At 39.3% G+C, this 22,913-nt stretch overlaps 1 protein-coding gene across 8 annotated transcripts in view; it reads right to left on the minus strand.

Annotated features, from left to right (window-relative positions):
- The window catches only part of arhgap21a (Rho GTPase activating protein 21a), a 108,441-nt gene that overhangs the window by 25,947 nt on the left and 59,581 nt on the right, over positions 1-22,913 (minus strand). For all 8 annotated transcript variants that reach the window (XM_079259814.1, XM_079259813.1, XM_079259816.1 and 5 more), the window contains 3 exons: positions 4,129-4,221; positions 1,908-1,986; positions 1,536-1,590 (listed from right to left, as the gene is read on the minus strand). In XM_079259814.1, the coding sequence (XP_079115940.1) occupies positions 1,536-1,590; positions 1,908-1,986; positions 4,129-4,221 (227 nt within the window). The remainder of the gene's footprint in view (positions 1-1,535; positions 1,591-1,907; positions 1,987-4,128; positions 4,222-22,913) is intronic.

Below are 22,913 nucleotides of genomic sequence, written 5' to 3' on the forward strand. Positions count from 1 at the left end.
GGACTACTGTCCAAATACCAGTATACACCTACAGTACATGCAGAGCAGATGTCCAGTTCTGCTACTCTAGACGACAACATGCCCTCTTTCTGCCTTTTTGTTTGTTTGTTTTTAAACGGGTTTGACTTTTTATTAGAGCTGGGCGATATATCGAATGTACTCGAGATATCGTGGCTAGTCCTCTGTGCGATATAGAAAATGTCTATATTCGTCATGTTCGAGTATCCTGTTGTCACGCAGTTGTTTTTAGCTGTAGGCGGGGTTTTCTCCCTCCTCCTCGACTCTCTGCATCGCTTTGCACAGAGAGATAAAGCAAGCGCACCTAGTTATGTACATAACATGAGCTACGTCATGAGAGGCAGCGTGTAGCAGCTTTTCTAGCGGAGAACTGCACTAGCAGTAGCAGCAGGAGTTATAAACAATGGAGGAGGAAGATTAGTACAGGATCCATCATCTGGCGGTGGTTTGGATACCGAAGAGAGGATGTTGACCAAACAACTGTCGTATGCAAAGTATGTTGCAAAAGTGTCGCCACGAAAGGTAGTAGTACCACTAATTTAAAATGACATGTTTCTGCCACTGCTTTAACTGTTCAATAAATACGGTTTTGATCAATTTGCTTTGTTACAATTTCATCCTTTTGGCATGAATGTTTAAAATCAGCATATCTTAATGCAGTATGAACAATTATGTTTTAATGGAGACACAAAATCATCCTACTGATGTGATTGTATGCACCAAAGCATTAATTCAAGGCTAAGGTAAATATCGAGATATATATCGTATATCGTGACATGCCATAAAAATATTGGGATATTACTAAAAGGTCATATCGCCCAGCCCTACCTTTTATGTCATGGACCAAGAGACACTGGATTTTCATACCTTATACAAGCAGCAAATTAACACCAGGTCAAACAGGGATTCAGACAACGCTGCAGTTTTATTCTCTTATTTAAAGACACATTTCGTAACTTTCTGGCCTTAAAACTGCACGATCTGGACGTGTTTGATGACACAGTGACATTTATTACATGCATTTCTGGAGCTGCTGCTACTCTACGAAACCGCACTGACTCTTCCAACCAGGACGCTGCGTGACACTGCAGCAGAGTTTTGCTTCATGCTTCATAAACATACAGTAGTAACTCAACTTCCAACTGCATTGTTAGGTTGGTCTAACCTGGAGAAATTCACTTTAGTCCATTTCAGCTGAACCCAAAATGTATTTTAAATCAGGTTTTAGTCATCTGAATGTGATCATCTAAACATAAAGAGTGAGGTTTACAGGTTAGATAACTCTGCCTGGACAAACATTGCAACAGATATGAGTGACATATTTCTGATTATAGCCAGAAATGACACAAACACTGGAATCAATTAAATTTAGACATTTTAATCTGTGGAATTAACTCATAAAAATCAAAGCAGATTCGCTCTGATACAGAAACCAAACATTATGTCTGCAGACATTAATAAATCTCACAGTTTTGACATTACTTGTAATATGATTAATATGATGGATGGATACTTACCAGCTGCAAAATGTCCTCATCCTTTGGCATCACGCACAGCTCCAATGAAGCATCACTGATGTGTGCACCAGGAGACAAGAGACAGACAAGAGATTTCTGTCTTCATGAAACTAAAAATAGTTTTATTTTAAACAGAACTTCTTAAACATAACAGCATGCAGTTTTCTTCCTTTGCTTTCACCATCAGATATGTCTATTTAAAGGCAACTTTCAAAGTGACTGTTTTCTAATATTGGAAAGCAGAACGAGGGTTTTGGGCAAATGGCTTCAGTTTGATGACGTGAGAAGAGTTTCATGCTTGTAATGTCTCGTTTCTGTTTCTGGTTCAGAAGATTTTGAAACATTACAGGAAATGTGAGATGATCCTCCTACCTGTTCTGGATCAAAGCGATGACTTGTGAGTAGGTCTTTCCGATGATGCTCTCTCCGTTCACCTTCACTATCCGATCCCCTGGAATAAAAAAGAGCTCAGTAATGTCTACACTAGAGGTGGGAAAATCAAATCACAGTTTTGCCTCACAGTTTTAAAATTGATTTTTTCTTTTTTTCAAAAAAATCTATTTCTTTTTTCAAATAAAAATAATCCATTATAAAAAAATTTGTCATTTTTATTGTTTTTATTGATCTTTTTAACTTGTCTTCTTTGGCATTATAGCAGCAGAATGATGGTCTAGCTGCTGTGTTGCTTTTTCTTAAATGAAATAAAGAAAAATAACAAGCAAAACAAAGTTTTGTACATTTTTTTTAATCTACAAAAATCAGCGAAGAATGAAGAATTGTAAGAATTACAATTTAAATCAAATCGGCATCCAAGAAATCTGAATCGAATGGGGACAAAAGCGCATCCTCACAGCCCTCATCTACACGTGTGTGACTGCATGTTAGGATCCATTTCAATTCAACATCTTTAAAGATGACCATCTGAGAGGAATGGAGTGGAGGTGAGTTCAGGGAAGACATGAGCAAACTGTGGGAAAACACTGCAGTCCCTGTCCGAAGGAGAGGCGAAGAGGGTGAGCAGATAAAAGCAGACAGCTTTGAGGGCTTGTCCAGACTACTTACTGTAACATTTCCTGTAAAAACAAAGTGCTAACCCAGCAATAATACTGCCAGCTCAGAGCTCTCCACTTCAGGGAAACTTTGAGGTGCTCATTCATTGGGAGTTTATTAAAGCATTTTTCATCGTTGATGCTCAAAATGAAAAATAATTTAAGAATTTACAAGAGAAGAAAGCAAGCAGGAAATTCAGAAAGACTCTTATGAATAGAGTAGAATAACAAGGTGCATATTAAACTTTGCTCAGCCTCCCACAAAGAAGACATCTGTTATTTAGTAACTCGCTTTACTTGGCAGGTTATGAGGAGGTGGAGTTAGTTACAGTCCACGCATGTAGATGATATCAAATAGTACAGATGTGGGATACAGTTACTCATAAGATCTATGAAGTTGTGGGAAGTAGGGCTGGACGATTAATCAGATTTTTATCTCGATTACGGTCTTTTACGATTACGGAGTTTTCAACGATCATAAAAATAAAAGGGTGCGACCAATTTATTTTCTCTTTGCAGTTTCCTCTCCTGCTGTCTTCAGCTGCTAATCGAGCGTCTCTGGCGTTGCAGCGCTGTGCTGTAAACTCCTCCCACAGCCGCTTTGCTTTCATTCAGACACTGTTGCCAACTTGACGACTTTCTCGCTAAATCTGGCAACTTTTTTGTTAAAAGCGACAAATCTAGCAACTTCTACTGGAGTTATTAGAGACTTTTCTGGTGTTTTGGCAACTGACTTGAAGGCACATATTGTTCTACAGTTACTGTAAGGAAGGAGCAGCGGGAGCCTCTCCCGTCCTAAAGCACTCCCAGGCGGCCAGTCTCAGTCGGCTCCGGCTGCAGGTCAATGTAGAATAACTGCAGTAGGTTGTGGAAGTTCACCTAAACATAGTTCATACCATTGTCAGAGAGAACTGGCTGCATTATTTTCCTATACATAATTCGATGAGTTAAGTCACTGTAATATCCCTCCGTTACGGGGCGTTACCATAGCAACGTGTTCATCATCTGGTTCAGATCAGCTGTCTTTTAACAGGTGAATGAGAGAAACGCGCTGCAGCCTGACAGCGGTTGTTTGGCATAAAACGTACATCGAGGTCAACGTAAAATAGTTCCTATACTTCAGCAAATGTAGAAAAGAAATACAAATGTATATTTACTGTGTATTAACTGTATAATAACCGTTGTTTACTGTTGTAATGCCATACGCCGAGTCGAGAACACCACGACACGCAGCTTGTTTAATCCTTACTTATAATAATCTACTCAGTTTACTTCAGTAGTTGCACTTTGTCAAGAAAAAGCTTAATTTTATTTGTTTGTTTTCTTAAATTTGTGTAATCCTAAAGACATTTTTTTTAAAAGTCATGGTTTAATGTTAAAAATAATTCATGTTGTTAAAAATAAAAGGATAATTGTGTTAAATAATCGAGATCTCAATTTCAGGCAAAATAATCGTGATTATAATCGTGATTATATTCGCCATAATCAAGCAGCCCTAGTGGGAAAGAGTCCCCCACAGAGACCGTGTGGATGTGTTTGCGTACCTGTGCAGAGTCCAGCTCCGTGGGCAGGGCCTCCCTCCTTCACTTGTTTGACAAAAATGGTGTCCATTGGCTCCAGTCGGTTCCTCTGTCTCCCTGGAAATGACAGAGAGAACAAACACGTAATGAGGAAGATTAGCTGCAGAGGAGTCACAAGTAAGACAGTTTTCCACATTTCTCTGCTCAAGTTGTACAATTCTCCTTAGTTTCTAAATGAAACAAAGAACATTGCATCAGTCTTCTGACTGGAGGGCAAAAAAACTCAACAATTTCAAGAAAGTCATTTAGTTGAAATATTTCAAAGAAGAAGTTCTCCAAAGCGAAATGTATCTCCAGCTCCTCCTTTTTCTCACATTTAAGTCCAAAACACACACTGACCTATTCCAGGACCAGTTATCAGGTTATTCCAGAAGAACATCACTTCTAACCACACTGGTCATGGTTATGATGGAATAACTGGAGTGCTTATGGGCAAAATGTTTCGCCTCCAGTTCATTTATCAATACTGAGACCGGAATCAGTGTGAAGATTAGGAGGGCTTGTTGGCTCTTCCTCAAAAATCCTCATGAGACAAAACAACATGAGAGTCATGGTGTGAAATGGATCAAAGAGGGACGAACACATGGAGAGAAGTAAGCTAAGTAACTCTGACTGTACTGGTAAATTCACTACAGGTCTTTAATCTCCCCCTTTTCCCCGTCTTTTTCACCCACTCTGCACAGCAAAAACTGAAATCTGAATAAGATTAAAAATCTTAAATTAAGTACACATGTGCTTTTTTTTTTTTTTAAAGGTAAGATAATTCTTAGTTTTTATGCCACAGAATTCATCTTGTTTTAAGAATATTTTTACTTGTTTTTTGAAGTCTTGACAAGCCAAATTTTCTTGTTTTGTTGGCAGATAATTTTTTTTTTTTTTTTTAAAGCAACATTTACCTAATTTTTCTATATTTTTTTCTTGTTTTAAGGCTGAGTTTTTACAGTGTGGTCCTTGTACTTAAAAGTAACGGAGATGCAGCCTTTTCCTTTGGGGATGAAGGAATGGTGTTAGCAGGCTGAAACTACGCAACGGCTTTGCGTTCGGTTAAAACTGAACACACTGATATCATCCAAACCAGGGCTGGGCGATATGACCTTTTAGTAATATCCCAATATTTTTATGACATGTCACGATATACGATATATATCTCAATATTTACCTTAGCCTTGAATTAATGCTTTGGTGCATACAATCACATCAGTAAGATGATTTTGTGTCTCCATTAAAACATAATTATTCATACTGCATCAAGATATGCTGATTTTAAACATTCATGCCAAAAGGATGAAATTGTAACGAAGCAAACTGATCAAAACCGTATTTATTGAACAGTTAAAGCAGTGGCAGAAACATGTCATTTTAAAACAAAATAAAGTGCCTTTGCATGATGTAATAAATGCAACGTATGAAAATACGTGCTCGAGGGGGGGACTTTTCAAATGATGAACTATTATAAGGCTTTGCTTTATGGATACGTTTTTGAGTTGTCGTGTATTTTTTTTTTTAGCATAGTATTGAGTTTAGCATAGAAATCAGTCTTATAATACAGGCAGAATGTCCTCGTATCGTCTCCAATAAACGGCTTCAGTCCGTTTTTAATTCAGGGTTTGATTCCCACTCCTTTCTGTACTTTCTAGAGACATGAGGAGCTAGATAAATATGCTTGTGTCACACACACAGTGGATGAGGTGAGTAAGTGACAGAGACTGTGAATGTAATCAAATAGAATTAATTATTTTTGCGTGACGTGAAAAACTTGGTAATTTACGTCCCACTCTGTAATCCAGAGCGGGATCAGTGGCGGATTTGGCTGTTCATTGTGACTGTAGGTGGAGTCGTGCAGGTGTCCTCTCTGCTCCTCTGACTGGCTGCAGCTGCAGCCGGAGCGACTGAGTGCTTTAGGACGGGGAGAGACTCTCCTTCTGACAATAACTTTACAATATGCGCTTTAAAGTCAGTCGCCAAAACACCAGGAAAGTCTCCAATAACTCCAGTCAAAGTTGCTAGATTTGTCGCTAGTCGCTTTTCACAAGAAGTCGCCAGATTTAGCGAGAAAGTGGCCACACGCTGCCTCTCATGATGTAGCACGTAGCTCACGTTATGTACGTAACGAGGTGCGCTTGCTTTAACTCTCTGTGCAAAGCGGTGCAGAGTCGAGGAGGAGTGAGGAAACCCCGCCACAGCTAAAAACAACTGTGTGACAACAGGATACTCGAATATGACGAATATAGACATTTTCTATATCGCACAGGGGACTAGCCACGATATATCGAGTATATTCGATATATCGCCCAGCCCTAATCCAAACCAGGGGTCACCAACTCCAGTCCTCAAGGGCTACCATCCTGCAGGTTTTAGTGTTTTCCAGATACAACACACCTGACCCAAATCAATGGTTCATTAACAGGCAGGTGCAGAAGATGACAACAAGTTCTTGGAGAACCTTTTCACTTGGATCAAATGTGTTGTACAAGGGAAACACTAAAACCTGCAGGATGGTAGCCCTCAAGGACTGGAGTTGGTGACCCCTGATCCAAAGCACACAGGAGACAACGGGTTTTTCCTGACTGAACTCGCATCACAGAACCAATATCAGCTGAGTGAGCGTCTTTTATTGGACACCACACCACATTAGTCTGGTCACACACACACCTGGGCCAGCAGGCCTCCAATCAACCAATCAGAACACAAATTCCCTTCACGTAAAAATAATCATAAACGATAAATGAATGAACATGTTTACATAAACACAACAGAAGAATTAGGAGCACCTATCAACAAATAGTAATCAATTACCCATCCTAATGGCTAGGGGTGGGAAAATTGAATCGAAAAATCGAAAATAGGGATTTTTTTGCTTTACAATTTTAAAATCAAATTTTTTGTGAAAAAAAATATATATATTTTTTTTAAATGAAGAAAAATAATCCATTATAAAAATTTTGTCATTTTATTGTTTTTATTGATCTTTTTACTTGTCTTCTGTGGCATTATAGCAGCAGAATGATGATCTGGATACTGAGTCTTTTTTTTTTTTTAAATAATTGAAATCAAGAAATATTACGAGCAAAAAAATAAGTTTTATACATTTATTTTGTTTTTAATCTACAAAAATCAGCAATATCAAAGAATTGTGAGAATCGCAATTTAAATCGAATCGGCACCCAAAATAATCAGAATCGAATCGGGACGAAAGCGCATCGTCACTGCCCTACTAACGGCCCTCTGCACATTTAGCACATTTATCCCACAAACAAAACTCACAACTGCAAAACAGAAGCAGGGTGAATGAGAGGAACTGGGATTCAGGCTGGGACTGCTGTTGCTTAACAAGTGGAAAGCAGATAAAAGTATGAAGCATGAACCAGTATCAGAAAACAAACTCGTGTGCTGGGAAACCTGAGTTCGTCCAGAGATAAGTGGTCCACTAAAGCTGGCAGGGGAAAGTTTGAATGGCGGGCCGGTGAATCACAGTGCACTGAAACTAAAGATAAAGCAGGTAGTCTGGTAATATGTGTAAAAACCAACGGCTGTTGCGGTGCGTGTGCGTGATGATGGTTCTCACTGGCAGCTGCATTTTAGAGCCCACAGGCTGTGAGGAAGTGCAGCATCTGAGCATCCCGCTGCTCTTTCTGCAGAGGACACTAAAATGTACTTGCTCTGTTCATTCTGCACTGCTTCCAGGTCACAAAACACACACACACACACACACACACACACACACACACACACACACACACACACACTAATGCTTCCTAGAGGTTAGTTAGGTATTCAGTGTGTTGCAGAGTGGTGAAGTGAACAGCTGGAACAGGACAGATGTGAGTTCAGTTTGTTGCTAAAGGAAAGAGTTTTTCAACAGATGATGTTGATCCAGGATTCAAACTGGGAATATGATGCTTTTAAGCCCATTTTTACTTGTTTTTTGTTTTGTTTTTGCTTTTTTTTTTGCCAACCAGTTAAACAAAAGCCAATCTATCCTCTAGCAAACAAACATATAAATGTTTCACATCAGATGTCCCGTTTCCATGCAAGTCAGCCCCTCTTATGCACTTTTACACCGCACTGAACTCCTGTGGTTGAATGTGTTACTGCAGGGGATTAACATTCATGACATGCCATGTTTTCATTTGCAGATTATCTCCATGATTATATCTAATAAAAGAAAAAAAAACATCAACAAAAGGAGGGATTTCATGTCTGACAGGGTAAATACATCTCAGATTAGAGGTTTTGCTCTGTAGTGAACATGAAATTTACTTTAGTTTGACAGAGGGGAGTTGTTGTTCCTGTAGAAGGCAGCAGAGACTATAAAATGATCCATTATAGAGGTGCAGAACATAATAACTAGCAAGCAGTTTGGTATTTCTGCTCTTATTTGTGCTGGTTATGATGTTACCTGATTTTCTGATGGTTGACCACTTGCTGCAGCATGACTCAGTTTTACCAGCTCACAGATGAGCATGAGAATTTGCACGGATGCAAGTCTGCCCCATGCTGTACGTGCAAATGTCAACAATCACACCCCTCCCCTCTCTTAGTGTGTGTGCTATGCAGATTCCCAATCCCACTGAGCTCCATCTCTGCAGCACAAATTGGATTCTGGAAGTTTCCATGCCCTGCAGCTGGATGAACAGGATTAAACGTGGAAATCTAAAGCTCTTGACATTTTTAATGCTGTAAACTGTCTTTCCAAAACATGAATTACTGTGTGGATTAATGAAATGCACAAACCTGGCACAACGTGACTTTGAATGCTCCAAAACACCAAACTGACGTTAAATATCTGAAGCTACTTTTCAGATGTAATTAAGAGTGAGGAAAAAACTTGATTCTCAGTTCTGAAACTGTGAAGAAGTCAGTTTCAGAAGCAGGACTTGGTCATATGGGAACATTTTGATGTGATTTCTTTCCTGACAAATAGGCCTGTTGCAAGAAGCAATAAGTCAATAATTACAAGATAAGAACAAATGTGCACAATAAGTTTACTAATTCCTTTTGTCTTTCTTTTCTCTCTCCAGTGCCACATCTGTTTTAAGGCAATATTAACTAAACATGGCAACACAACAAGCTTCCATCTGTACTTAAAACACAATCATCAACTGCAGTTTTCCCAGCTGGGAAAAAAAGACCCGAACAAACAGACTCCGTCTTCCAGACAGTCCACGATCACTGCGAAGTTTAACCTACAGATTAAATACAACCAGGACAAAGCAACACGGTGTGTACTCAGCGTGGTTGGTAAAGCGATGCTGCTCTTTAATACTGTTAAATAGGCGAAAAATGTTGCAAACATTTCACAGCCAGTATGAACTGCCAGGATGAACATGTTACAAACGGCATTTCCACAACTTCACAATGACGTGAAAAATGACATTTTACCATTCCACCTCTGGTCAAGTCCAAACATGCCCCCTTATATGACCATACTCTATGTAACACAGTTACTTGGTGTTTAGAGACCATTTGTTCCAGATAACCACGTTGCCAAAACCCCAGGAGAAATCCTGATCTGTTGTAGCAGACTGGGGACTGGATGAGTCTAGTCTGCACATCCAGCTAAATGTTCTGTAGAAATTAAAGCAAGTTGATCTCTGAAAGGGTGTACTTGCATTATTATGGCATTATTATTATGTTAGTTGAAAATGGTCTCAAAATGACAACAATCATCGTTTAGCGCAATATTATCATCTATCGCAATAATTTCTGAGACGATTAATCGCATGGCAAAATTTGTTACCGTGACAGGCCTACTGACAAACTCTTCCTAAAGTTTAGCATACCAATTCTCAAATAATATGAACAAAGGCAAAAGTATTTCTCTTTAAGTTATAACTGACTCATTTGTGCATTATAGATATTAGTTTAAAATCTAAAAATTTTAAATAGTAAAATTTAAATCAAGAATTGAACAGATGATATCTGTGGTCATCTTTTGCTTGTGATGAGTAGAGAAAAGTCTGGTAAGAAACTTCCTGGTTGATTCAATAATGTGATAAAGGGTGATTTGGCAAGACCAAATGTAGGAAATCAGAACAGGAAATGAAACTGAGCACAATTTATTAAGTAAAAACTACAAATCACTTTCTGTAAGTAAGCAACGTTTTGCTAGTTAACCCGACATGTGCATGGACTCACTGGAGCAGCGATACACACATACAGATGGAGCTTTCTGTCCAGCTTTCTGCATCCTTTGTGCAGATTTCAGTACATTTTCAGTTTGTGGATGTGTGTCCTGACAGAGCAAATGGAGCAGTACCATCAGAAACCTTAGGAGCAGTGTTGCACAGCGTAGCTCATGTAGGACCAGTGAAAAGAACAAAGAGGAGAAGAAGCTGTGATGTATCTAACGGCCACACAGATCACTGCTTCACTGCCTTTTACCATGTCTGTCGTATCATCCACTGTCACCATCTTTACCATTATCTCTCTTCTGCCCTCTAGTGGACGTCTTGTTTAATATAAATGCATGGGAGTATGAGGGCAGTGAGGTTTGGCAAAGATTGACATGAATGTGCCTATTTATTAGGGGTGGGAAAATCAAATAAAAAAAAATAGAATATTGGGATTTTTTGCTTGACTATTTTAAAATCGATTTTTTTTTTTTTTTTAGCTAAAAAAATCTTTTTTTTTTTTTTTTTCAAATGAATAAAGATAATCCATTATAAAAAATGTTATTTTTATTGTTTTAATTGATCTTTTTACTTGTCTTCTGGGGGATTATAGCAGCAGAAGGATGGTCTGGCTACTGTGTTGTTTTTTTCTAATTTAAATCACGTAAATGACTAGTAAAAACAGTTTTGTACATTTTTTTTTGTTTTTAGTCTACAAAATTTAGCAAAATTGAGGAATCATGAGAATCAGAATTTAAATCCAATCGCCACACAAAAAATTGGAATTGGAATCGAATCGGTATGAAAACCTATCGTCAAAGCCCGACTATTTATGTATATAACTGGAGCCTAGACGAGGCTTTAGTGCAACCCAGTAGTATCGGTCTAGAACTACAAGAGAAGAACAATCCTTTCCCTGTTATTACTTTTCACCAAGCTGTTTAAATCTGTCTGCAGTGTCGCCACTAGAGGTCACCGCATCATCCTTTCACTCCTCAGTGGTCAAAGTTTAATTCACACTACAATATCAGGAACAAAAAACAATCAAAAGCTTAAATGTGTTGTATCAACAACAAACAAACCCATTTTATTACTTTTTCTTTTTTAAATATGATCTTTATTTATTTATTTTTTTAAATAATGCAGGCTAGGTATTTTAAAGTAAAAAATAATTCTATTTAAATACATTTTCAGGACAGATATAGCAGTAATTTCAAAGTTACTCTTTTTTTTAATTCATTTATTACAATAATTTTATAATATTTTTGTATTACTTTACACCAGGAAGCACCAATTTTTCCATATTTTTTAACTAAATCAGGCCATAATGACAGGAGTAAAACAAAGTCGACATTTCTGACAAAATGTATAATTGAAAAAAACAAACAAACATGTTTTTGTAAGAATTTTACCTACTTTACACATAATTTATTTAATAAATACATCTGAGACAGAACACAGCTGATAAATGAAATATCTAACCAGTTCATGTCATGGATATTTAGCCTTTTCTTGGCTTAAAATCACAATAATTCTTATGTTTTAAATTTATAGTCAAATTATGCCCATTTTAGTTCTACGTACAACTAAACCCTTTAATACCAATATCAAGTTCCCAAACTGCAGTCAGACTTGTGTATTTTCACCTGGGAGTTAAGATTTAACTGGCTCTGAAACCACTTCTATTTCTCCAGCTTTGCCTTTTCTTCACCTGAGACACAGCAAGTGCAAATACGTGTCTGTTTATTCGGTCTTCTTGTCATCATGAGCTTCACGCTTTACGGACATTTTATCTGTACCGTCAGTGTGATCTCATGCCGGACAAACAATATGTTTTTCCTGATGTATTTTCTGGTCAAACCTACAAGTTAGCAGTTTGAGTCTGAGAGTCAGAGCTGCTCTTTGGCCTCTACCAGCTCTGGTTTGGCTGCTGTCCCCGGCTGCACAGCTGGCCGTGGTTGTGTGGGCCCACTCCCCGCTCCCCTGCTGCTCAGGGTTAGATAATGTTATTCTACAGAGGGCTGGGCTCGCTGCCCATTCGTTTCATTAACCTGCCGTCCTGTCTCTCTGTGCAGCTCGCTGCTCTTTACTATTTGTGTCACTCTCACATTTACAAGCAACCACAACCACATCCAGATGTACAAACACACAAAACAATGTGTTGAGCCCCTCCAACCCTGAGGAGAGAGGCCGTGCTGTTGTTTAGATGGCTATCTGAGGCAGGTCTGTTCCAGGAGGGAAATATGAAGATGGGAAGCACATAATCCTGGCACGAGGACATCCCCCGACAGTGTGGGAAGGTCAAAGCACAAATACACTTTACATAAATCCATAAATTTAAACTTCCTTCAGAAGTGCAGCATGCTTTATGGTCAGATGTGTGCTGAAAGAAACAGGGCTGATTGAAGACAGAAGATGAAGCCATCCTCAAAATAAACGCTGTAATTCCAACTTTTTTATTATCATAAAGACACGCTGGGTTAGACCTCTTTCATCAAACATATACAAGCTGATATTATTCCCATTCTCCAAGGTCTAAATGAACTAAATATATCATTTACTTTGATCTTGGACCTTGGCTATGCCTGCCTCATGAGCCATGTAGTTTTATCATAGACGTTTTTCCAAAAACAATGCAAAATTTTGGACATTATGTCCTTGTTTTCATTGTAGCTTCCCAGAGGCTGATGCTGTAGCACTGAAAGTTGAAAGCTAATAAAATGTTCTTGCATATGGTTGTAAACACATTAACAGTGTAAATTTGAACCAATTTTATTTAGGTGTCAGCAAGAGTAGTGTGCCAGTCACATTTCACTCCAAGAGCATCAAACAGCACTCTAAGGTGTTTCTGACACCTAAGCTTCTCCTTTGCAGATCTGGTCATGCCGTCATGTGAACTGAACAAGGTGAATGGCACCAGCTCCTGGGTCAGATACCAGCTACCATTTTCACCAGTTCATAGTCATGCTGCTTGTACTGTATTCATTCATTTTCTGAATCCAAGTTAGGATCCCAGTCCCATGTCACCAGTCTATCACAGGGCCAACACAAACAGACAAACAACCATTCACAATATAGAGTAATTGGTGGGAGGAAGCCAGAGTACCTTGAGAGAAGCATACACAGAGAGAGGCCACAGTGCTAACCACTACGCCACCGTGCAGCCCTTGTATGGCAGCATCTTCTCCATAAGCTGGAGGTCATGGATAGCTGCAGATAGTTGCATCAGATGTGATGGTTAGACAGTGGCTGGTGTAGAACAGCTTTCATTTGGTACAACTTTCAGTGCTACAGCATCAGCCTCTGGGAAGCTACAATGAAAACAAGGACATAATGTCCCGAATTTTCATTGTTTTTGAAAAACGTCAAAAATAAAACTACATGGCTCATGAGGCACGCCTAGCCAAGGCCCAGGACCAAAATAACTGATATATTTAGTTTGTTTATACCTTGGAGAATGGGAATAATAACACTTTGCATAGGTTTGATGAAAAAGGTCAAATTTGAAGAGGTCTAACGCTGGATGCAGTTCACATAAACCAGTCCAAACAAAACTTCACTCTGAAAGCCTCAACTGTGCAAAAACACCTGCGTAGCCGAGTCGTGACCTCCGAAATACCCGCCTGTCTTCGCACAACCTGTGTCAACTGACTGACATGACGTGAAGGTGCTGGCCTCAGATTGTCAACAGCTTTTTAGAACATAGCACACACTGGAGCAGTGTGCCGATGCACCTGGATGCTGCCGTTGGCGCTGTAGGAGTGATTTAGAAATAGAAATATAGCCGAAATGTGTTCACACCTTCAGCACAGACATCTAATCTGACAATACATCAGCAAACAGATAAAATAAGCAGCAATGTATGACCAAATGCAAAATGGGTTGAACCTTTCACCTCACAAAGTGCTTTACAATCACATTCACACACACTGATGGCTGCAGAGCTGGCATACAAGGTGGTGACCTGTGAGCAACAGTTTCATTTCATTTCAACATTTTTTATTTTCTTTTCTCTTTCATAATATATTGGCAAATCCAAAAAAACAACAACAGAAAATATACTCCAAAGTTACAACAACTAATACAAACCCATTGTAGTACATTTCATGTAAAAAAGAAGGGAATAGAAAATTGGAGTAGGAAGAAGAATTAATCTTATAAACCCTACTCCATCCTCATTTCAAAGTAAACCAACTGGATGGCATCATCTACGGCAAACACTAAGAACAAACCACAGGTATGAAATACCTACTTTTTATTTTTTTTATTCATTTTTTTCATCGTTTTTTTGCATATAGTTTTAGAATGTACTCTTTATATTTCAATTTAATTTGAGAAGGATTTGAACAACTTTTAAAATGGCTTAAGTGCGTTCCATTGTTTTACACCAACCACTGAAATACTCATGTGTTTGAGTGTAGTTCTCGCGAAAGGTAGTTTAAAATCACAATTTCGTATACTTGTTTCATCATTTAAAATAAAAAGAATTTGCAGCCCCGGTGGTAACAAGAATTGTTTAGCTTTATGCATGATTATTAATGTTTTCCACATCTCTACATGTGAGAGGCTGGAAATGAACTTTACAAATGTTCTACTTTCACACTAGATGCAGCGTGTTTAAACAGGATCTAAAATACAGGAATAAACAAGCTTCATTAATTATTTTTACAGAAGCAGAAGTTTGGTGGTTTGGAGGCTACAGCGTATCCAGAACTTGTCCAGTATCTGCAAGCATGCAATGTGCATCTACACCGATATCAACGGATGGCTTTGCATATATTCTGTGTTCAACCGCAGGTTCTGATTCATCACAACTTTCTGAGATAATTTACAGTTTTTCTCTGATGATAGATGAAAACACCAGCACTGATGGTGATCTGCCAGCTGTCTCACAGACAGATCAATCAGTCCATTTGTGTCTACAAGCCACTGCGGAGTCTAAGAGATTGAGTATGAAATGATATGATCAGTAAACTTGTGTTTTTCATAAAGAACATGGGAACGTTGCCCGCTCTGGTCGCCCCAGCGCAGCAATTTCACTCAAAATGTCCGTGTACATCCAGATGTTATGTTCCCAACTGAACCAGAGACAGTTATTTAACCCAGGACTGAATCCCAGTTAAATCCTTTTCATTGCATTGAAAAGCTGCATGTTAACAGATGGTTTAATTTTTTTTTTTTTTTTTTTAAAACAATGCAATATAAAAATGGGGGGAAAAAAGCTGCAAAGCTGCCATGAATGGTCTGCGATTGGGGAGCTGCCAGTGTCAATCTTTTTTTTTTTTTTTTTTTTTTTTTTTTTTGGTCTTGTCCAGCATTTAAGCAAGCAGACTGATGTTCTGGATGCTGTGTTCTGCTGAGCAAATTTATTTTGCCAAGGGGAACTTTTATAGATGTAATGATCCCCTTGTATTTCTTGATTCTTATTTTATTTTTCTATTTGCTTTGGATAATAGTTAACTATTATTAACTATTATTATTAACTAACTATTAAATAATTAATAGTTAGTTACAGAGTTTATGCTGCTGGACCTGACCGGAAAGGACAGGAAAGGGGCAAAAAGAGAACAGAAAAGAGAACATAAAAAACAAAGAGATCAATGCATACACGTATATGCACATACATACCCACCTACATATACATGTATATACACTCGCACATACAGTACATACATATACATATATACATACACACATACATACATATATATAGATAGATATACATACATACATACATATATATATATATACACACAAACATACATATATATATACATACATATACACATACATATCCATGCACATACATACAGACATATACATACATACATATGTACACACACATACCCACCCACACACATAAATATATACACCCACACAGGCCAACTCTAGATTCATGGTCCCTGTGGAGAACAAAACCATTGACAATCAGGAGGACCAGAAACTAGCAAGTTAAATAAAAAAGACAGAAAGAGAGCTACCTGCTGTTAATGAATAAACTTGCTGGATGACTCAGTGACTGTGACACATGCAGAACATTCATGCAGAACATTTAGAGTGGAACGTGTTCAGAGAAGAGTGATCATGCCAATGTGACCCCGCCCGCCTAGGGCCAGAGGCAGGCCAGGAGAACCCAGAGACCCGGGTAACCGACAGTCACCCCCAGGCACAGACCCCAACCACTCCACTCCGGAGCCAGCCATGCATCCGCCCAGGAAGTGGCGAAGGAGGTCCCCAACCAGAGTCCCCCGCAGTCAGGGGTAACAGGCCCCAGCAGGCCCAGGCCGGCAAGGGCCGATCCCACCGGGCACCGGCCACCCAGGGCAGACAGAGCGCAGGCCCCAGGGCCCCAAGAACCCGAGAGCAGCCCCCCCGCCCCCGCAGGCAGAGGGTACAGCCCACACCAACGGAGGACCAGGACCCCCAGACCACCACCTAGCAGCAGCCAGATCGCACCCCAGTGCGCCAGCTGCGCTCCAGTGTCAATCTTAAGTAAAAAACTTGTTGTAACACCTGAACCACAGCTGTCACAGTCCAGTTTAATAAGAATCTTCCACACAAAGACAATCACATGTCCTATTTGCTAGATAGACAAGCTGGACATTGTATATTAGTTCAATAAACACAATGCATTTTAAACATATTACTCTACAAATCAAATGATTAAAAAGCAGTTATGAGTAATAAAACTGCTAACTTCACCCTGAATCACAACTATTCCACTAGCAAGCTTTTAGTCTCCAGATGTCACCATGAAATCCAAGTGTGATATCTACATTGAAGTTTGATACTCTCAAGAGAGAAAAGAGCCACCGTCTGCTCACATGCACCACCAATGGACCTAAAATAAAACATCACATTAAAACATAAACCCAGTAAAAATGTTATTACATCATATTCTGTTCTATTCTACACTCATTTGGCAAACGCTTTAATCCAAAGTGACTTACATGCAAGATGTGATCAATTAACCTCGGTAATGAACCGAACATGCATGTCTTGTAGGTGGAAGGAAGCCAGAGTACATGAAGAGAACCCACACATGCATGAGAAGAACATGCCAACTTCACACATAAAGTTGGCATGTTCAACATGTTCGAACCATAGACCACATTGTAGAAAGGAGAGCATGTTGCTGCTTTTCCCTGCAGGTACCAAAATTTACCTCTACATTCTGCAAACTTAGATACTTTATATTTTCTGGTTTTATGCAAGCAGCAACCTCCGGCAGTTAAAAGTGAAGCCTATGCTAAAGTGCATAAAACTGCAGTTCCACCTTCATTCGCTAGGGGCTGCAAAACAGAGCAAATCTCCATAGACTCCCATGTTAAAAAGACCAATTTTAGAGCAGAAATAAACATTTTACAGCCTGGTTCAAAAATCCGTTTTAGGTTTAATAGGTCAGGTTTACCTTCATGACAACTGTGGGGGGAGTGAATTTTTTTTCTAACTCGCCGTTCAAAAGTAATTTAATCTCGAAATTCAGCAGATTTAGGGGCGTGTCCTTTTGATTGACAGGTACCCAATCTCCCGCTTCAAGTAAGAAGAATGTGGAGCAGCCGCGGTTTTTTTAGCCGGTTAATAACATGGCTTGGCTTTAGCCCGCTTACCTCTGTTAGCTGGTTAGCTCCTGTTATCTCCGGGTTAGCTTGGTTAGCTCTTAGCTACAGAAAGCTCGGAGTTCGCTCGATGTCAATCATCCACCATGACACTCACAACCCCCCTCTCAGCTCCACCTCTTTGTCCAAATATGTATTTTCCGGGCGGGATGACACACATGCCCCTGCCAAGGTGGCAATGAAAGGAACCACCCACCAAGCTTCAATTCAGCTCTTCAGAAACCTATGGGTGACGTCACAGAGGCTACGTCTATCTACAGCCCCCCCAGTCAAACCAGCGAGGCTGCAGTGCTAACTACCACACCACCAATTAGTGCGGTGACCACAGAAGAGATACTCCAACATGACGCTTTGACTAGACCAAAGTGAGGAAGCATCAGCTACACTGGTCCTGCTGTACGCAGCAGGAGTATAAATCCAGCCTAACTGTCACCATGACAGCAGAACAAACTCCGTAAGGTAAAAGTGGACGTGAGCTGAATGTTTATATCAAACGATTCATAATTTACGCCATCTCAGTGTTCAGTGTGGAGGAACATCACAGGAATACGCTGCACAAACCGCAGATCGAACTAAATACCCAAATTTAACTCCCATCAGGAGTAACTTCATTTCCAAGACAACGGATTCCCAACTTGCAAAACATCTCCATGCAGAAACACATGCATGACAATCCTGTGTTAAGTGCAACACACACACACACACACACACACATGAACACACACATGCATTCCGGGTGTGTTTCTCAGCAGGACAGGAAGGTGGTGGAGTTCTTTCCATCACTTTTCTTTCCAAAGAATTCAAATACCAGAATCCATCCAGGGAAAAGAGAATATGAAGCGACATTACTCAAACGCCAAGCAAACAACACAAGAAGAAAAAGTTGACTCAATGACGCTGCTTTCTTTTTGTTAACCGAGTCAAACTACGCACCGAGGGAGATTAGGTTCCAGTGGGAGAGAAAGTCACAAACACTGAGTCACATATGGTGATTTTAGTTTGTAAAAATGTTATTTTAAATAAACAGACAGTTTTAACTTCCGCCCTGAACAGCTGATTCGGCTACAGAAAAAAGAGTGCAGAAAAAAAACAACTCATAATAACTTAACCAGTAATGGGTTTAACTTTTCATGTTGTTTTTAATTGCAATTCTTTAAAAAAAAAAAAAAAAAAAAAGTTTAAATTTTTTAATTGTAATGTTAACAGCCAATATCAGATGAATATGTAATTAATTGCAGTTACTCATAAAAACAGCAGCGGTTTTCATTTTAGTTATGTTTCTAGTTAACATATGTGATATACTCTAAACTTTCCAGCCTAGTTCATCTGATCTGAACCAGTCAAACTCTCCCTTCAATAAAAATGAAGTTTTTTTTACTTTGTTACTGGGAATTGAAGAAATAATCACGGACGTGGAAGATTCTGAGTAAAATCACAAATAGTATAAATCTATTTTCTAAATGTTGATGGAGCACAAAAAGAACTTAGAAAAGGGTCAATAAAGTAAAGTCAACCAAATCCTCAAGACAGATTAGCAAGAAATCCCTCCGTTGGCACCTTCTGCTTTAAGAGCGAGCGAGTGGAGCACTTTAGTTTCCGTGAAGCTTAACTAAATGAAATGAGAAATGCATTTAACATGAGAAGCTACAGTTCCAGCCCCCCCGACCCCAGCTGCTGCAGAAAGTGATGTAATAGATTCAACCCCACAAAGAAAGGGCAAAACATCTACATGTTGGAAGCTCTGCTGCCAAGAATCTGAATCCATGTTCAGTCTTCAAACTAAGAGACATGTCAATTCTGGAGCTGAGATAGAGCGTCTATAAATGTCCAACCATTACTACCGAACACAAAAGCTGGGACAGCTCCACGATGACATGCCTGTTGCAGTATCTAAGAATCGTATGTTTTTATGACGGCAGTTCCTTACATATGTCTGATATTGTCATGAGCTTCACACAACAGCAGAAAACGCAGAGATATCTTAAACATAACGGAAGCATGACAGATTTTTCTCCTTATCGCTGACATTTGCTGACACACTTATTTATTTTACAAATATGTTGCCACAGGTTCACTTTTATTTTCTTACTGTTTTTTTCCTCCAATGCTAGAGAATATGTTGGCAAATGTAAAATACTGAATTCACCTGGTTTTTAATTGGTTTTACTACTAAAAAGCACTGGGAGAAAATGATTTGTGGATTATGAGGAATGCGGGGCTTTCAAAGTATCAAGCAGGCCCAAAGCAAAAAAGGATAAGAAATCTTGTGTTGCAAAAAAAAAAAAAAAAAAGCTTTATTCCACTTGTGAGGTCACCTGACCTCTTCTTGTTGACATGTAGCATCAAGGATTTCTGCTTCGCTGCTCCCAAGCCCCTTCAGTCTCATGTCAGACAAACTATGTTCCACGTGGAAAACTGGAGGAACCAATTTTTCTAGTTTTAATGTATTACGAAGGTGACAAACAGCCAGTTGTTTTGACCAAGTTAAATCTCTGGCGTTACCACAGGGTTCCAACAGGGACAGTAGCGCTCGTTTCAGGAAGGACCGCTGCATGGTGGTCGGATTCATCCATTTTCTCCCCACTATTTCCCTTTTCACATCTGTTATTGTGCATTTATTTGCTGTTTAATCTTGATAAAACATTGGTCATTAAGAGATAACTTAATGATGAGGTGTAAATGAGTTGAGGTATAACAGCTTCAGTTTTTCTTTGGTCATACAGCAGTTTTGTATATATTGAAAAAGTAAATCTAGAACCTTAAACACCAACTTCTCAAAACTGAATAAATGGAAATGATCAAAATCTACAATTTCTCAGTATTTTACAACATACAGATCCATAAAGTATGATCGCAAACTTTTGCTCATTCATGGCCTTACTAAAAAAATAAATACTTTGATGGCCGCAGCCTTGTACATCAAATCAATTTTCGTCCATGTAGTGAGGTCAGCGAGCTATTAGAGCTACAGTAGTGGAGTAGTTCGCGTCTATCCGGGTATCTTTGATTTTTCCATCACCATTTCATCAGCGAAACACATCTAAGAAACACCACAGTGCAGATGATGTGTCTACTGGAAAAAAAAGGTAAAGTTATATATTGATAGTTACCTTAATGTCGAAAACAGGACAGAATGCAGAATCTGTGGTGATAAAACTTCATCACTTCATCACTGGGGGTCCACAGCTTTTTGCTGTGTAGGGGTCTTAAAGGGTTGGAAACCACACAACTAATGTTTGTGCATTGTTGTTGATGAAACTAACAGTAATACAAGTGAATAGGAGAATGTACGGAGGTTTTATTCATACGTGTCTCCTCACTGTTCTCATTTATGTCCACATCGCATGCAGAATGAGGGTTTACAGCTAATCTGTAGCACCTTAGGAACAGAATAAATGATAGCTAAAGCAAGCCAGAGGAGACATCACCAAAAGCTCAGCAGAGAAAACGGTAAAAGCTGAGCAGGATCAGGAAACCGCACGTTTCTGGCTCAAACATTTAGGACTCAATTACCTCAATATTACACGTCCTGAACAGGGCAGGGGGTCAACAGCGTGGCATAAACAAGGCAGACAGCAACATCTGCTGGTGGGGCAGAATAACTATATTTAGAGACAATTTACATTTAATTGAATAAAGATTTGGCGCCATTTTATCAGCTGATAAAACCAGAAAGTAAACATTGCTTCAAGAAATGTAACCAAACAGCCAATGAAGAGCCCGCTCTTACCGCTATACCCAACAATGAACCAGTTTTTCCAAATAAATCTGATCCTGGGAGTCAGTCATTTAAGTTTTTGTTATATCTTTAGTTATAAATGTGTGTCTTCCATACAAACTAAACAATCTAAACAAGCTACTAAATTTATAGTTGCTTCAGAATAATTATTAAAACTAAACTATATCTGATGAATTAAATGAAAGCAAATATTCAGAAAACACATAAGACAGAAGAAAAGCAGTTAAATAAGCAATAAGCAAAGAAAAGGATAAATAAGTGAAGAGCCCAAAGCTTGGACGCAGCTTTTGTAAAAAAGAAAAAAAAAAGTGGAGCATTAAAGGTCCACAGGAGAATAGAGGGGAATTCTGCATTCCTTCTGCAGACTTTATGGGAACAAACTGAAATCTGACCAAAAGGAGAAAAGAAAGGAACTAAAGCTGGGATCTGCAGCGAAGAGAGTTTCACGTTGAATGAAAAACAAATATTTAAACAGATGGAGACATTTTTTTTATTTTTTTTTTATGTCGCTCCTCTTGCTGCGCAGTTTCATAAGCATCGCACAAAACGGCTCGATCGGATTTTACCTCTCACCAACTTGTAAAAACACACCGCTGAAGAGACGGGACACAGGAATGGGAGAGACAGACAGAAGACGAGAGGAAGTGAGATACAGGAAGACTTTGGATAATGGTTGCTTGGTATGTACACAACCACTGAGAAAGGAAATAAACAGATCCACAAAGAAAGAAATACCATCCTCCACCATGCAACTACACTCTGCACATCCATGTTTGTTTGTATCTTCATCAGTATGTGTGTGTTTGTGCTTTCTGGAGGCTTGAAGTGTATCCAGCGGCAACACCCAGCTAGTCAACATGCGGTCAGCCGACCCCCCCCCCCTCCTCCTCATTTCCAAACACCAACAGCCTCATCACACACGCTGGCCTGGAGTCAAGCAAATAAACTGCAGCGCGGCGTGCTGGGAAGGCTGCAGTGAACTTCACAGACCTGAACATTAAAATAACCAAGCACATGGGATGTATTATCTGTCTGAGAGCCTGTGTGTGACTTCACATGGTTTTTCAGTGACGTTATGGGGGTTTTGGAGCTGATGCCATTTGCTATGATTGCGACCAGCAGTGACCACAGCTGTCACACAGCAACCATAATAATTTGTACACATCAATAAGACATAACAGCACTGCCAAACACACAAGACGTACATCCTTCTTTGTAGAAAGGAGAGCGTGTTGCTGCTTCTCCCTGCAGGTACCAAAATCTACCTCTACTTTCTGC

The sequence above is a fragment of the Telmatherina bonti genome, assembly GCF_933228915.1.
Source record: "Telmatherina bonti genome assembly, chromosome: 20".
In the NCBI taxonomy this organism is placed as follows: domain Eukaryota; kingdom Metazoa; phylum Chordata; class Actinopteri; order Atheriniformes; family Telmatherinidae; genus Telmatherina; species Telmatherina bonti.